The 17,164-nt window shown below is 35.0% G+C and overlaps 1 protein-coding gene across 1 annotated transcript in view; it reads left to right on the forward strand.

Annotated features, from left to right (window-relative positions):
- Window positions 1-17,164, forward strand: part of RRM2B (ribonucleotide reductase regulatory TP53 inducible subunit M2B) — a 35,707-nt gene that overhangs the window by 10,732 nt on the left and 7,811 nt on the right. Inside the window, exons 3-6 of the mRNA XM_049633556.1 lie at window positions 3,267-3,383; window positions 4,510-4,643; window positions 5,517-5,611; window positions 12,395-12,528. Coding sequence (XP_049489513.1) covers window positions 3,267-3,383; window positions 4,510-4,643; window positions 5,517-5,611; window positions 12,395-12,528 — 480 coding nt within the window. The remainder of the gene's footprint in view (window positions 1-3,266; window positions 3,384-4,509; window positions 4,644-5,516; window positions 5,612-12,394; window positions 12,529-17,164) is intronic.

A 17,164-nucleotide genomic window follows, 5' to 3' on the forward strand; every position in this document is an offset into this window, starting at 1 on the left:
AAAGAAAGAAAGAAAGAAAGAAAGAAAGAAAGAAAGAAAGAAAGAAAGAAAAAGAAAGAAAGAAGGAAAAGAAAAGAAAAGAAAGAATGCAGGCTCTGGAGCCAAACTGCTTAGGTACCAATCCTGACTCTACCACTTATTAGCTGTGGAACCGGGAACATTGGTTAACTTCTCACAGTCCTCATTGGAAAATCAGAAGGCATGAATTGTTGAAGCTTCTAGGCATGAATTGTTGAAGCTTCTATTACACTAATTTTACCCACTTATCCATCTGTGTTATATTGTTAATATCTTTGTTATATTATAATTAACATACAGGGCAAAAATCTGAAACAAAATAAAACCCCAGTATTTTCAAATTGGGTCATACTGCTTGGCACGTCTGATTGTTTCTAACTGTCGTTTTTAGGAGGTGTTTTGTTAGATATGGTTAACTGAACAAATGGAGTACACAGGTGGCTTTTTCACTCGTCATGTTAAAAAGCTACTTGTGATACTTGGGTTTCTCAGAATTCATTTGAAAATTACTTGCATCTTTTAGCAAATATAATACATGTTGTATTATGACTAAGAAATACTAATTTAAAAAATTAAAATACATAGGTTGGTACATATTTTATAGGAAGTTTATAGGAAGATTTAAATACCCATTAAAATTTTTTTTTTAATTTTTTTTTTTTCAACGTTTTTTTTTTTTTAATTTATTTTTGGGACAGAGAGAGACAGAGCATGAACGGGGGAGGGGCAGAGAGAGAGGGAGACACAGAATCGGAAACAGGCTCCAGGCTCCGAGCCATCAGCCCAGAGCCTGACGCGGGGCTCGAACTCACGGACCGCGAGATCGTGACCTGGCTGAAGCCGGACGCTTAACCGACTGCGCCACCCAGGCGCCCCTAAATTTTTTTTTTAAGTTTATTTTCATTTTTGAGAGAGAGAGAGAGAGCATGAGTGGGGCAGGGGCAGAGACAGAAGGAGACACAGAATCTGAAACAGGCTCCAGGCTCTGAGCTGTCAGCACAGAGCTTGACGTGGGGCTCGAACTCATGAACTGTAAGATCATGACCTGGGTTGAAGTCAGACACTTAACTGACTGAGCCACCCAGGTGCCCCTAAATACCCTTTTTAAAAGGAAGTAAGACACATTTAGTTCCACATATTTTTCCTTCAAACATATTATGTTAGTTCCAATTTAGTCATTGTGTTATCTGTATTTAGGATTATTCCTAAATATGTCTGATCATCAGAAATCTTGATTCAGAAGTAAAAGGTCTAGGGTTTTGGATTTTTCTTTTAAAGCTACCAGGCAGTTCTAATAACGAGTAGTTTAGGATCAGTATTTAGATAGTGAAATTGAGAATAAGTGAAATTTATAAGACTATTTGAAGTTGAGTGTTCGAAGGGGTAAGTTTAATGTTTAAGAGTGAGCATATTATAGTATTAAAATTTAATATCAGGAGTAGAATACACAAAAACTAAGAAGGTACCCTTAAGTTAATCCTGAGTTGAGCTCTTAAGAGAATAGGATCTGGTTATTAGCTTGCATGTTTTAAAAGATATATACAACATATCCCCCCCCCACCCCCCCCCCCCACCACCACACACACACACACAAAAGCATTGTATCTCTAACACTTTTTACAGTGTCTGGCATGTTGTAGGTGCTAAGTAAACATTTAAAGAATAAAGTAACAGGAAAAAGGATTTCAAAAAAGAACACAAATAATGAAGCATTAATCCTTTTTGGAATGGTGAAAGAGATTAGGGCTTTGTAAGAATAAATAAAAGGAGGACAAAGGACAGTTATATATTTCAAATGTTTATGAAGTTATTGTGAAAAATACTTCAGAGATCTTCCTAAGACAAAATAATATCTACAAGGTACATTTAAATCTTATTTTAAATTATAGAGTCCATCAAACTCTAGAGTACCTTCCTCTATTAACTGCAAGGACTAGTTCCAATAAGCATTTTCAGAAATATTTCTATTCCCAGAGGAAGCCATACCTGTAAATAACTTTAAAACCTGAGTCGTTACATGCCTGGCATTACTTTCTGGGTATAAAAGTAGATTAGCTGCCAGTAAAGTAGCAGCTACTATTGCTTACGAGGTAGTTAATCTAACACTACAGTAAGTATTATATACCATGTTAAAGCAATGGCAGCTGAAAGTCATTAGTTTATTCTGCCTCAGTTCCTTTTTTTTTTTTTTTTTTTAATTTTTAAATGTTTGTTTATTTTCGAGAGAGAGACAGAGAGCAAGCAGGGGAAGGGGAAAGAGAAAAGGAGACAGAATCCGAAGCAGGCTCCAGGCTCTGAGCTGCCAGCACAGAGCCCATCCTGGGGCTCAAACTCATGAACCGCGAGATCATGACCTGAGCTGAAGTTGGACGCTTAGCCAACTGAGCCACCCAGATGTCCCTGCCTCAGTTCCTTCTTGATCAGTTTTTAATCTCTTTCCCCCCTTTGGCCCTTCCTTCATTTTTTCTAGAGCCACTAGATTGTTTTTGTCCCTAGATTTATTGAGATATAATTTACCTAAAATATTGTGTAAGTTTAAGGTGTACAACATACTGATTTGATATACACATATATTGCAAAATATGTTAGCTAACACCTGCATCGTGTGCAATAATTACCGTTTCTTTTTTGTGGTGATGATAGTTATGCTAATTTTAATACTTTGAAAGAATATCCTGGCCAGTTTCTAAGTCAGAATATAGAGTCCTTCATAATGCTTTTATTGTGTTCCTTTGTAATAGTCTCGTTGGTTTGGGTTGCTATAATAATACATTAGACTGGATGGCTTACAAACAACAGAATTTTGTTTCTCACAGTTCTGGAGGCTGGGAATTCCAAGATCAAGTCTCTGGAAGATTTGGTACCTGGTGAGGTCTCAGTCCCTGGTTCAGAGATAACTGTTTACTTTCTGTGTTTCACATAGCAGAGGAGGTGCAGAAGCTCTCTGGGGAGTTTTTTTATAAGGGCACTAATCCCATTCATGAGAGCTCCCCACTCATGACCTAACCACCGCCCAAGACTTCACCTCCAAATACCATCACACTGGGCATTAGTTTCAAATATATGAATTTGGTGGGGGAACGCAAACATTCAGTCTATAGCAGTTATGTTAACATTTTTTTCCTTTTTCAAATTTTATTGCTACTGAGATGTCTCTCCCGAACTTTGAGATGAAAGTTAGTTTTCTAAACACTTTGAGAAGAATTAAACACCAAGTTAAAATTCTTGAAAATCTTTTTTATTTCCAGGTTGACTTATCAAAGGATCTCCCTCACTGGAACAAGCTTAAATCTGATGAGAAGTATTTTATCTCTCACATATTAGCCTTTTTTGCAGCCAGTGATGGCATTGTGAATGAAAATTTGGTAAGGTTTTTGTTTTATTTCTGCTTCCATTCAGAAGCTAAATCATGATAATGGTGGTAAAACAGTCTGAGCCTGAAAAATAATGTCTAGGAAATTAAGTAGATGTAGCTTAACTCTCAGAAATGTTTTTCTGATGAAGTGTCAGAGAAAAGGATACATTTCTCCCATTTGACCAGCAAAATATCATGAAATCAAGCATATTGTGCCAATCAAAACTACTTACAATGCATAGACATTAGTTTGATTTTTACCCTTAGATAGTAACCTTAATAGAGAGCCTGCACCTTAATAACCTTTCTAGAACTGTGTAATTGAGCTCTACATTCTGGTTCCCCTTGTTTAAACTTGTATTCTGGTTGGCCAGGAGGCATGCTTTCTTGTTAAAGAGAATTAGAAAGATACAAACTTTCATCATGAATTAGAAGGGGTTTTGTTCAATCTATCTGCTGTTGGTGAAAACAAAAAGACTTAAGGTCAGTTTTACAAAGCAAAGTATTTACTTTTGATGTTCTACAATGTACTTGGCTATAGGGAGTATCTCTACTTAATAGATCAATTCATTTAATTGCTTAAGAATACATGATGCAACTGGATCCTGAGAAACTTAACAGAAGACCATGGGGGAGGGGAAGGAAAAAAAAAAGAGAGGGAGGGAGGCAAACCATAAGAGACTCTTAAAAACTGGGAATAAACTGAGGGTTGATGGGGGGTGGGAGGGAGGGAAAAGTGGGTGATGGGCATTGAGGAGGGCACCTGTTGGGATGAGCACTGGGTGTTGTATGGAAACCAATTTGACAATAAATTTCATATTAAAAAATATTTTAGAATATTTAATGCTTTGGCAAATTGTGCATAGTATTAAGTGAGCAAAATAGATAATAAAAGATATAGGTCTGAATCATTTGTATATATGCATAAAATAATTTGAAAAAATACATTATGCAACTACTTTATTGTGGACAGTTGATAGATAAACAGTACTGCTTAAAATAATCTATAAGTTCTGTCTAACCTGTTCATGACATGACATAATTTTTAAGTGATAATTATGATGTCCAGATTCTGATTTGCAATGTTTAATGAGAGCCCACAGAATTGGATATATATGTTTCCCTTATTTTCATAGGTGGAGCGCTTTAGTCAGGAGGTTCAGGTTCCAGAGGCTCGCTGTTTCTATGGCTTTCAAATTCTCATCGAGAATGTTCACTCAGAGATGTACAGTTTGCTAATAGACACGTACATCAGAGATCCCAAGAAAAGGTATTACCACTGGGATTTTATTTACAAAGGTTTATGCTATTGCTTATGTTAAGAGCAGAATTGGGGCATCCAGGTGGCTCAGTCGGTTGAGCTTCTGACTCTTGATTTTGGCTCAGGTCATGATCTCAGAGTCCTGGGATCCAGCCCCCTGTCAGGCTCTGCACTGAGCATAGGGCCTGCTTGGGATTCTCTGTCTGTCTGTCTCTCTCTCCTTCTGCCCATCTCCTCTGTTTGCATGAGCACTCTTGCTCTCTCTCCCTCTCTCAAAAAAAAAAAAAAAAAAAAAAAGGCAGAATTTACTCCAAAACTAAATGTTAGGGAAAGATTATTCAAATGTTTTCTATCGTTTAATAATGTGTTGAGTTAAAAAAAAAAAAACTTGTATAGTGACGCCTGGGTGGCATAGTCAGTTGATCTCACAATTCATGAGTTTGAGCCCCATGTCAGGCTTGCTGTTGTCAGTGCAGAGCCTGCTTTGGATCCTCTGTCCCCCTCTCTCTCTGCCCCTCCCCTGCTGACACTCTCTATCTCAAAAATAAGTAGACATTAAAAAAAAAAAGCCGGTAGAAAACCAGTTCATCTTTGAGTATTATATTTAAAAAATTGTTTATTAGCATAATCTTTTTACAAATTGAATATTGACTTTAGCCAATTTTGTATCAGCACAGATCCAAACCACTAATTTGAATTTTAGTTTCGTTTTAAGGCTTAATCCCTCGACCCTGGGATCATGACCTGAGCTGAAGTCAAGAGTTGATTGCTCAACTGACTGAACCACCCAGGTGCCCAGAGTTGCAATTATTATTGATGATTAAACTATGAAAATTATTCTGATTAAGAAAAACAAATTTCTTAATTATTTTGTTTTTACAGGGAATTTTTATTTAATGCAATTGAAACAATGCCATATGTTAAGAAAAAGGCAGATTGGGCCCTACGATGGATAGCAGATAGAAAATCGACTTTTGGTAAGTAGCTTTAATTTAAAAATCATCAAATTTGGCTCAGTTAATATAACACTTTCTATGTGGTATGACTATCAGGTACTAATCAAAGTCACAGAATGGAAAAGGAATACAAATGTCACCATATGCACCTTTCGTGGAATCATTCCTAATTCTTAGGAACCAGTGATAAAATAATCTAAAGCTGTTATCTATTTTGTTTAATAAGTTGTAAGTTGAAAGGTTAAGATACTAGTACATAATTACAGGTAAATAAAAGTCACATAGAATCTAATAAGAATATTATAGCAAGCACAGTTTGTCTCTGCTTTCATGAATGTTGATTTTAGCAATTTAAAGCAAGTCAAACTCACATTTTTTTCAGGGAACAAGTGTGTAGTTTCTGAAAAACTATACATAGTAGTTGCTCAATAAATATTTATTAAATTTAATTAAAATATTCAGATACTTTATTTGAATATCTCTAAGTACCTTTCTCATTCTCATCTATTTAATAATTGGTGGTCTTTACTTTCTGGTTGTATTCATTATATAGGGAAGCAAGTCTCAAAATTTTGGGTCTCAGGATTTCTTTATGCTTTTAAAAAATATTTTTTTTTTGAATTTTTTTAACGTTTATTTATTTTTGAGATAGGGAGAGACAGAGCATGAACGGGGGAGGGTCAGAGAGAGAGGGAGACACAGAATCTGAAACAGGCTCCAGGCTCTGAGCAGTCAGCACAGAGCCGGACGCGGAGCTTGAACTCCCAGACCGCGAGATCATGACCTGAGCTGAAGTCGGACGCTTAACCGACTGAGCCACCCAGGCACCCCTATGCTTTTAAAAAATATTGAGGACTCATCTGTTTGTGCGGTTTGTTGATACTTCCATATTAGAAATTAAAACAAACTTACATCATTGAAATTTGGGTTATTAAATCATTTTAAAATAGCAGTAATAACCCATTATATTTTATTATAAATAAAATAACAGTAATACCTCATTATATTTTATTATAAATAGCACATATTTATGAAAAAACACTATTTCATACCCCCCAAATTTTTGCAACCTTTTATATGTCTGATTTAATAGAAGACAACTGGATTATATCTGCTGCTACATTCAATTTGTTGTAGAATATTTTTGTAGTTTATTGTATAGTTATGAAGAAAATCTAAAATCTAATCTTATTCAGATGGGTAGTTAGAAAAGGGAGCACTACTTTACCAGGCTTCTTAGATTATTGTGGATGAACACCAATGTATGCTCATGAGAAAATGGTAGTAAAAAATAAATAAATAGTGCCTTAGCATTGTTATGAAAATAGTTTTGACCCCAGACCTCATCAGTGTGTGGATTTCCAGGGACCCTCTGGACCATATGTTGAGAATCAGCAATGTAGAGAAGGGTATGGGGCAAGCCTGTTTCATATCAGGGAAGAAACAGATGTCTGCATTGCCTTCAGTTCATTTCAAGAATGAGAAAAGTGATGGTTCTCAGTGGGCATAAAAAATCACCCAAGAGCTTGTAGAAAAACCCTGCAGAATCCTGGTCCTCACCAGAGAGTGATTTAGGAGGCCCAGGTAGGACTGGGGAATCTGCATTTTATATCAAGCTGATTCTCTCATGAGTGGTTTAAGAAATACCAGCTTTAAAGAAAAAAAGGAGGAGGGGCCCCTGGATGGCTCAGTCGGTTAAGCGTCCTACTCTTGATTTCGGCTCATGTCATGATAACGTGGTTGTGAGATCCAGCCCTGCATCTGGCTCTGTGCTGACAGCACAGGGCCTGCTTGGGATTCTCTCTCTCCACCGTTCACTTTCTTGCTCTCTCTCAAAATAAATACACATTTTTGAAAAAGGAGGAAAACGTCAAGGTGTTCAATATGCGTCAAAAATATTAGTATGGATAGGTACCAATGGCAAATGATGAACAGGCTCACAGATAGCATATATTTCATGATTACCAAAGAAAGTAACTTAGAAAGAGAGAAAATAGAGGAGCGCAGCAGCCACCATGTAGCAACATGAGGGCTCCAGTGAAATTCTCCATATTGCTTGCCCCCAAGGCAAACCTATACTGCAGATGCAGAAAAAGCACCTGACAAAATTCAATGTCCATTTATGATAAAAAATTTCAAAAAAGCAGGTATAGAGGAAACATACTTCAACATGGTAAAAGCCATACATGACAGACTCACAGCTAACATTATAGTCAAGGGCGAAAAGCTGAAAGCCTTTCCTCAAGATCAGGAACAAGACAAGGATGCCTACTCTCACCACTTTTATTCCACAAAGTATTGGAAGTCCTAGTTGAAGCAATTAGGCAAGAAAAAAAAAAAAAAGCATCCAAATTGGAAAGGAAGAAGTAAAACTCACTGTTTGCAGATGACATGATATTATACATAGAAAACCCCAAAGGCTCCATCAAACAAACAAACAAAAAACTATTAGAACTAATAAAAAGATTCAGTGAAGTTGCAGCATATAAAATTCATATACAGAAGTCTGTTGTGTTTCTATACAATAATAATGAACTATCAGAAAAAGAAATTAAACAATCCCATTTATAATTTCATCAACAAGAATAGAATACCTAGGAATAAATTTAACAAAGGAGATGAAGACTTGGATATTGGAAACTATAAGCTATTGATGAAAGAAAATGAAGACACAAATAAATGGAAAAATATTCCATGCTCAGAGATTGGAAGAATCAATATTGCTAAAATGTTCATAATACCCAAAGCAATCTATAGATTCTGTGCAATCCCTATCAAAATTCCAGTGGCGTTTTCAAAGAAACAGAATAAACAATTCTGAAATTTACGTGGAACCACAAAGAAAATCCCAAATAGCCAAGCAATCTTGAGAAAGAACAAAGCTGGAGGCATCATGCACCCTGATTTTAAACTATTTTACAAAGCTATAGTAATCAAAACAGTATAAAAAAACAGACACACAGATCAATGGAACAGAAGAGAGAGCCCAGAAATAAACCCATGCATATATGGCCAATTAATTGATGACAAAGGAGCCAAGAATATACAATTGGGAAAAGATAGTCTCCTCAAAAGATGGTATTGAGAAAAGTGGACAACTACAAGCAAAAGAATAAACTGAATCACTATTTTACACCATATACAAAAATTAAATAGATTAAAGATGTGAATGTATGACCCCAAGCCATAAAACTCCCAAAAGAAAACATAGGTGGTAAACTCCTTGACATAGGTTTTGGTGATGATATTTTGAATCTGACGCCAAAAGCAAGGGCAACAAAAGCAAAAATAAACAAGTGGGATTACATCAAACTAAAAAGCTTCTGCACAACAAAAGTAACCATCAACAAAATGAAAAAGCAACATACTGAATGAGAGAAAATATTTGCAAATCATATATCTGATAAGGGGCCAATATCCAAACTATATAAAGAACTTAGATAACTCAATAGCAAAAAAAAAAAAAAAAAAAAAAAAAAATTAAAAATAAGGAGAAGATCTGAATAGACATTTTCCCCAAAAATACAGATGGTCAACAGACACATGAAAAGATGCTGAACATCATTAATCATCAGAGATATGTAAATCAAAACCACAATGGTATCACCTCACACCTGTTAGAATGCTTATTATCAAAAGATAAGAGATAAGAAGTGTTGGTGAGGATGTGGACAAAAGGGAGCCCTTGTACACTATTGCTGGGAATGTATATTTGTTCAGCCACTGGGGAAACCGGTATGGAGGTTCCTCAAAAACTGAAAAATAGAACTACCATATGATCCAGTGATTCAATTCCTCTTCTGGGTATTTATCTGAAAAAAGTTAAAACACTAACTCAAAAAAAAATCTGCACCCCCATGTTCATTGCAGCATTATTTATAATAGCCAAGATGTGGAAACAACCTAAGTGCCCATCAATGTATAAATGGATAAAGAAAATGTGGTGTGAATAATATATATGTTATTATATATATATATATATATATATATATATATATATATATATACACACACACACACACACACACATATATGAATAATAATGGCACAGAATTTAGCCATTAAAAAAAACAATGAAATCTCACCATTTGCAACAACATGGATGGACCTTGAAGGCATTGTAAGTGAAACAAGTCAGACAGAGAAAAACAAATACTACATGATCACTCTTATATGTGGAAACTAAGAACAAAAAAACTAAAAACTAAAATCCAAGCTCATAGATACAACAGATTGGTGGTTTTAAGAAGTAGGGGCTAGGGGGCAGGAGAAATGGGTAAAAGGAGTCAAAGTTTAAAAGAAAAGAGGGTCTATTGGGCAAATGTCTATAATCAGAAAAGCAAATAGGCTAATGTATAAACTTTTGGAAAAAAAAGAATCATTTCCCATGAACAACATTTCAGTTGACCCTTGAACAACATGGGTTTGACTTAGGTGGGTCCACTATACACAGATTTTTTTCAATAAATACAGTATATGTAAATGTATTTTTTCTTCCTTATTTTCTTAATAAAATTTTCTTCAGCTTTATTGTGAGAATACAGTGTATAATACATATAACACAAAATATGTGTTGATTGATTATTATCTGTAAGGTTTCCATTCAACAATGAGCTATTAGTAGCTAAGTTTTGGGGAGTCAAAAATTATACATGGATTTTCAAAACAAAATCTATAATTCCACATATTTTAGAGAAAATCCTGAGAACAAAAGATTGAGAGTATCATTTTAAAGAATAAGCTTTGCGACAACTCAGAGAAAAAAAGCTATAATAAAAAACTGAATTTCCTGAAATGAAGGAAGAGAGAAATTTGTATGTCATTCATTATATAGGACATACATAATAAAGAACTATACACTCTGAGTGAAATTGTTGAAAGACAAAGTTAAAGGGAATATGGCAGAAATAAAGTTACCTCCTAAAGAAAAAAAATATATATCCTACTTTCCCATCTTTAAAACAAATCATGAAGCCTTCATATTCGTTATAGCTTTTAGAATAAATATTTTGGAAATCTTCTTTTAATTTACATCTGTCTAAATTTGTCAAGTTTACTTCTCTTAATCCTTTAAGAGAAGTAGCCTTCTGTAACTATTTCTGTCATGATTTTCATTCTTTAGTATTCACGTGAATACACAGAATAGTTAAAATAAAGATTTCCTCTTATTCATAATGTTTGTGTTATAGTCTAGTTCTCTTACAGTTAAATGTCCATATGACATTGCCTTAATGACAATGAAACATGCATCAGCTGTAACTATCCATTATCTTACTAATAGCAAGATAAAAATATAGAAATCTGTATGTTAAACTAAGGACAGATCTTCATCTTAAAAAATGTAGCTGGTCTAAAGAGCCATTTTTGTTTTCAAGAGTCAGCAGACCACAGTGATTATTATTACATTTAATATTTAGTGTATAGTACACTAAAGATTCTTCTCTTGATAATTCCTTCTAAACAGTATATACTCAATAAGTACTTATTTAATTTACATTTCTTTTGTTTTTTTTTTCAAAGTGACTTTTAAAATTGTGTCTGTATAAGTAAAATACTCTAAAAGTTTTTCTGATGTTTGGGGCCAATAATAGACAATTATTTGATAAAATTGATCTGATTTATTTAAGATAATCAGGGAAAAGAACAAGGACAAACCAGAGCACTATTTAGAGACTGCCAGAAATATTAAAAGTTCTCTTTCTTTTTGGAAATTAAATATTACAATTACATTTGCTCTGGCAGTTATAAATATTCTGGATCAGATTTTAGCAGTTTTCATAGAATGCATGGTAATGTCTTTTATCACCTAGTGCTTATATAGCTTCCATTGATTCAGTTCAGAACACGTTTATTAAGCGCACTCTCTGTGTGTGGTCCTGTGACTGTACTGGCATACAAGCTATGATGTCATTGTTGAAACAGGTCTGTGGTTGGTTCAAGCACTCAGCTGCCCTGCCTTTATCTCACAGTCCTATAGACCAAACCTTTCTCCCTAGACAGACATGTCTATAAATATTTCTCCTGAGCATATGAAGTGTGGTGACATTTGCTGGGGTCAGACTTATAATCCGTCCCTAGGGATAGTGTTACAGAGATGGTTCCATTATAGACCTTTTAGGAGATGGTCTTCTGTAAAGTCCTTGCATAATATTGAGTAACCTTTGAAAATTGGGCCTTATTATTTAGCAGAAGATAGTATTTTTGCTTATATGATGGGGTATTTTATCCAATAGACATATTTGTTATCTTTAGCTGGATGTATCTGTTTTTTTTTTTTTATTGTAGATGCATGGCAATGTTTTTTGGAATGTTCACTGCTAATCTATAACGTATCTTAGGTTTCTAAAAATAAAAACCTCAGCAACATCCCCTCCCTCAATCGTCAAGAGGGAGACATTTGTCATAAGATCTTCTCTTCTACTCTGTATTTCCAATACATGCACACATTTATATGTACATACAACACTCATAGGCACTTGTGGCGCACAGATAAATTGCCTCTTTTTTTGAGTAGGGAAAGATCTCCTCTGTCCAGATACCAAGACCCACAGGAGTGCAGTGTCTGACATACGATTTGAAGTCGACACACCTACGTGTTTTTCTGCAGTAGTAGGTAGAGGTGGTGGGTCTCCTCCTCTGAACATGCTTGGCTATGTCACTAATTTGTTGGTTTTGTTTCTTGGCAAAATAGTTGTGATATTGGTATAAATATATATGTAAAAATATGTGTGTTTTATATATGTAAGCTTGAAAATGTCTGCAGTATATGATATTTCAGAAAAGAAAACTATTTTCTGTCTCCAGGGGAAAGAGTGGTGGCTTTTGCAGCTGTAGAAGGGATTTTCTTCTCGGGATCTTTTGCTGCTATATTCTGGCTGAAGAAAAGAGGTCTTATGCCTGGACTCACTTTTTCCAATGAACTCATCAGCAGAGATGAAGTAAGGAAGGAAGTATTCTTCTAGTTATATTTGTATTCATTTTTGGTGTTTATTTTTCTTTCCCCTGGAAAATGCTTATAATGACACATATCCTGGTAATTAAAAGAAAATAGGAAGTAATTTCTTACTTGGTTTTTAAGACATTGTGTTTTTCTTCTGCCTCTTGTTCCTCCTCAGTCTTCCCTGCTCATCCTTAAATATCATTAAATCCTAGGTTCCCACCTTGGCCTCTCTCCTTCACTGTACATGACCTCCTGGCTGATCTCTGTTTCCATGAAATCAGCTACCATTTAGATGCTCATAACAACCCCAACTTTAGCGCAGACATTCTTTTTTGAGCTCCAAACCCATATGTTCAAGTGCGTGTTAGATAGTTTGTCCTGAAAGGCTCCACAGATATCTCAAACCTAATATTTCAGAAATAAAATGCATCCCTTTTCTCCCAGATTCATTCTTCGGTTTTCCCTGTATCATTGAATGATACTACCTTCTATCCAGTCATCCAAATTTGAATTCTGGGAGTCATTTTAGATTGCATTCTTTCTTTCTTAGCCACATCCAACCAGTAAGTAAATCTTATCTCCATCTGCCTGCACTGCCCTTTCCATCTTCCTACCAACTTTTCCATCTGTTGATTACCTTCTCACAGGTGACAACTCAAAACTTTCCTGACTCAATTAGGTAGAATGGACCACTCTTTCCTTTATGTATCCCTTTGAAACTGGTACCTGTCCCTATATTAGGGTCCGTACATATTCTGTACTTTATTCCTCTCTCCTCTGTTGGACTCTAGGCTCCCTGTGTGCAACACCTTGTCTTATTTGTCTTTCTGTTCTCAAGATTTAGCCCATCACAGCCTTCAGTTCATATTTATTGACTGCACTAACCCTGGCCCCTCAGCTTATTTCTTTTCTTTTCTTTTTTTTTTTTTTCAGTATATGAAATTTATTGTCAGATTGGTTTCCATACAACACCCAGTGCTCATCCCAAAAGATGCCCTCTTCAATGCCCCTCAGTTTGTTCTCAGTTTTTAAGAGTCTCTTATGCTTTGGCTCTCTCCCACTCTAACCTCTTTTTTTTTTTTTTTTCCTTCCCCTCTCCCATGGGTTTCTGTTAAGTTTCTCAGGATCCACATAAGAGTGGCAGAGAATCTAAGGACAGCTTATTTCTAAGTGACACTGTCAAGTTGTTAACTTCTCTGAGCCTCAGTTTCTTCCACTATAAACCTTGATAGGATTTTGTTAAAATAAAATGAACGAGTATGTGTGAAAATACTCTTTAAGTGCCATAAAATGCTTTGTATAAGTTTTGTTATTTCATGTCTTTAAATTTCTAATAATTTTTATCATAAATGTCTTATGTGGTGATTATAGAGACGTCAGAGAATAAAATCACTCAATCTTAACACAGAGATAACCACGTTTAGTATTTCATTGTATTTCTTTTTAGACAATTTTCTACATTTAAATCTATATAGATATATATGAACATCATAATTTTATGATTTAAAATACTCTGCTTTTTGCATATTTTTATGAGCTGAGATTTATTAGAATATTGTGAGCATTTTTCTATGAAATTAAGGAATTTTAGAAAGAGTAGTTATGTTAGATACATAATATTCTAATGAAGGAATGTATCAATTATTTCACTATTCTATAATTGGGAATTCAGGTTATTTCTGGGTTTTTTTGTTTAGTTCTTTTGCTATAATGCAAAGTGAATGTCTTTGTATATGAGCTTTGTCCCAATTTCATATGATTTTCCTACGCTAGATTGCCTATACATAAAGTTACTAGATTATAAGGCTTAAACATTTAAAGATTATCCATATTTATTTGCAGATTTCTTCCCAGAAATTTTATAGCAAGCCCTACCCAGCAATGTATGAATGTGTCTTTTCTTACCATAACCTCACCAAAATTTGGATTCCTGTTTTAAATATTTGACAAATTTGATAGGGGTAATGGTTTCTTATTTTTGGTTTTATTTGCATTTGTTTGATTACTACTTAGATTGAACTTTTTTTCATAATGATATTAGTTATTTGTTATTTTTTTTCCCTTTTATCTATTCTTGTCTTTTACCTCTATTTCTGTTGATATACATTCCCAATGCACAGTGACTGATGGGGCTCTTTCAATAAGTGTTTGTTTTTTGAATTTGTTATATTTACGCATAAATATTATATAAAATATTAATTGTGTCATATTTATTGTAAATACATTCCCAGTTTGTCCTTTGCTTTTTAAATTTTTTTAAATTTATCTTTATTATAATAATTATTATTTTTTAAATTTACACCCAAGTCAGCATATAATGCAACAATGATTTCAGGAGTAGATTCCTTAATGCCCCTTACCCATTTAGCCCACCCCGCCCCCACAACCCCTCCAGTAACCCTCTGTTCTCCATATTTAAGAGTCTCTTATGTTTTGTCCTCCTCCCTGTTTTTATATTATTTTTGCTTCCTTTCCCTTATGTTCATCTGTTTTGTATTAGTGAGGTCATATGATATTTGTTTTTCTCTGACTGGCGAATTTCGCTTAGCATAATACCCTCTAGTTCCATCCACGTAGTTGCAAATGGCAAGATTTCATTCTTTTTGATTGCCGAGTAATACTCCATTGTATATATATACTACCTCTTCTTTATCCATTCATCCATCGATGGACATTTGGGCTCTTTCCATACTTTGGCTATTGTTGATAGTGCTGCTATAAACATGGGGGTGCATGTGTCCCTTCGAAACAGCACACCTGTATCCCTTGGATAAATACCTAGTAGTGCAATGGCTGGCTCATAGAGTAGCTCTATTTTTAATTTTTTGAGGAACCTCTATACTATTTTCCAGAGTGGCTGTACCAGTTTGCAGTCCCACCAGCAGTGCAAAAGAGATCCTCTTTCTCCACATCCTCACCAACATCTGTTGTTGCCTGAGTTGTTAATGTTAGCCATTCTGACAGGTGTGAGGTGGTTTTGTGGTTTTGTGGTTTTGATTTGTATTTCCCTTATGATGAGTGATGTTGAGCATTTTGCATGTGTCGGTTGGCCATCTGGATGCCTTCTTTGGAGAAGTGTCTATGCATGTCTTTTGCCCATTTCTTCACTGCATTATTTGTTTTTTGGGTGTTGAGTTTGATAAGTTCTTTATAGGCTTTGGATACTAACCCTTTATCTGACATGTCATTTATAAATATCTTCTCCCATTCTGTCGGTTGCCTTTTAGTTTTGCTGATTGTTTCCTTTGCTGTGCAGAAGCTTTTTATTTTGATTATGTCCAGGGGCCAGGGGCGCCTGGGTGGCTCAGTCAGTTAAGCGTCCAACTTTGGCTCAGGTCATGATCTCACGGTTCGTGGGTTCAAGCCCCACATCAGGCTCTGTGCTGACAGCTCAGAGCCTGGAGCCTGTTTTAGATTCTGTGTCTCCCTCTCTCTCTGCCCCTCCCCCACTCACACTCTGTCTCCCTCTGTCTCAAAAATAAATAAACATTAAAAAAATTTTTATTTTGACTAGGTCCCAATAGTTCTTGTTTTGTCTCCTCGAGGATTTTGATGGCTTCCTGTCTTACATTTAGGTCTTTCATCCATTTTGAGTTTATTTTTGTGTATGGTGTAAGAAAGTGGTCCAGGTTCATTTTTCTGCATGTCGTTGTCCAATTTTCCCAGCACCACTTGCTGAAAAGACTGCCTTGATTATATTGGATATTCTTTCCTGCTTTGTCAAAGATTAGTTGGCCATACGTTTGTGGGTCCATTTCTGGGTTCTCTGTTCATTTTCATTGATCTGAGTGTCTGTTTTTGTGCCATGTCCTTTGCTTTTCAATTTTATTTGTTCTTTTAACATACAAAACCCTGAAATTGATGTGATCCACTTCCAGAGATAATTAAATAATCACACATATTTTCCTCTTGACTTTTGAACATTTAACTTTAATACAATTGGAATTTGTCTAGTATAAGTATAGAATTTGGTACAAATATAGGATAAGTTAGAATTTAACTTAACTTTATTTCACACACTCTTAGGAATTTTTTCTAGTTCTTTTTGTTAAGTAATCCATCTTTCTCCATTGACTTGTGATGGCTTTTTTATTATATATTAAAGTTTTTAAGTGTACTAAAATCTGTTTGGGGGTTATTTTTTCTTTTCATTAACCTATCAAATTCCATGCCAAACAATTTTAATTATTGTTGTTTTTTATGTTTTGATACCTACTAGGATAAATCCCATAACATTAAATCCTATTGAAAATTTAAATCCTATTAAAATTGTTCTTATAAGATTCTGCCCATATATTCTTAAGGATTAATTTTTTTTTTAAGTTTGTGATGTTTCCTTAATTTATTTTTGAGGGAGAGATGGAGTGCAAGTGAGGGAGGGCTAGAGAGAGAGGGAGACACAGAATCCAAAGCAGGCTCCAGGCTCTGAAATGTCAGCACAGAGCCCGAAGTGGGGCTTGAACTCATGAACCATGAGATCATGACCTGAGCTGAAGTTAGATGCTTAACCGACTGAGCCACCCAGGCACCCCAGATTAGTTTTTTAATTGAAATGTATTTGACATACAATATTGTGCAAACTTAAGATATGTAACATATTAATTTTATACATTTTTCTGTTGTGATACGATTGC

Source organism: Panthera uncia, chromosome F2 (genome assembly GCF_023721935.1).
Source record: "Panthera uncia isolate 11264 chromosome F2, Puncia_PCG_1.0, whole genome shotgun sequence".
Lineage (NCBI taxonomy): Eukaryota > Metazoa > Chordata > Mammalia > Carnivora > Felidae > Panthera > Panthera uncia.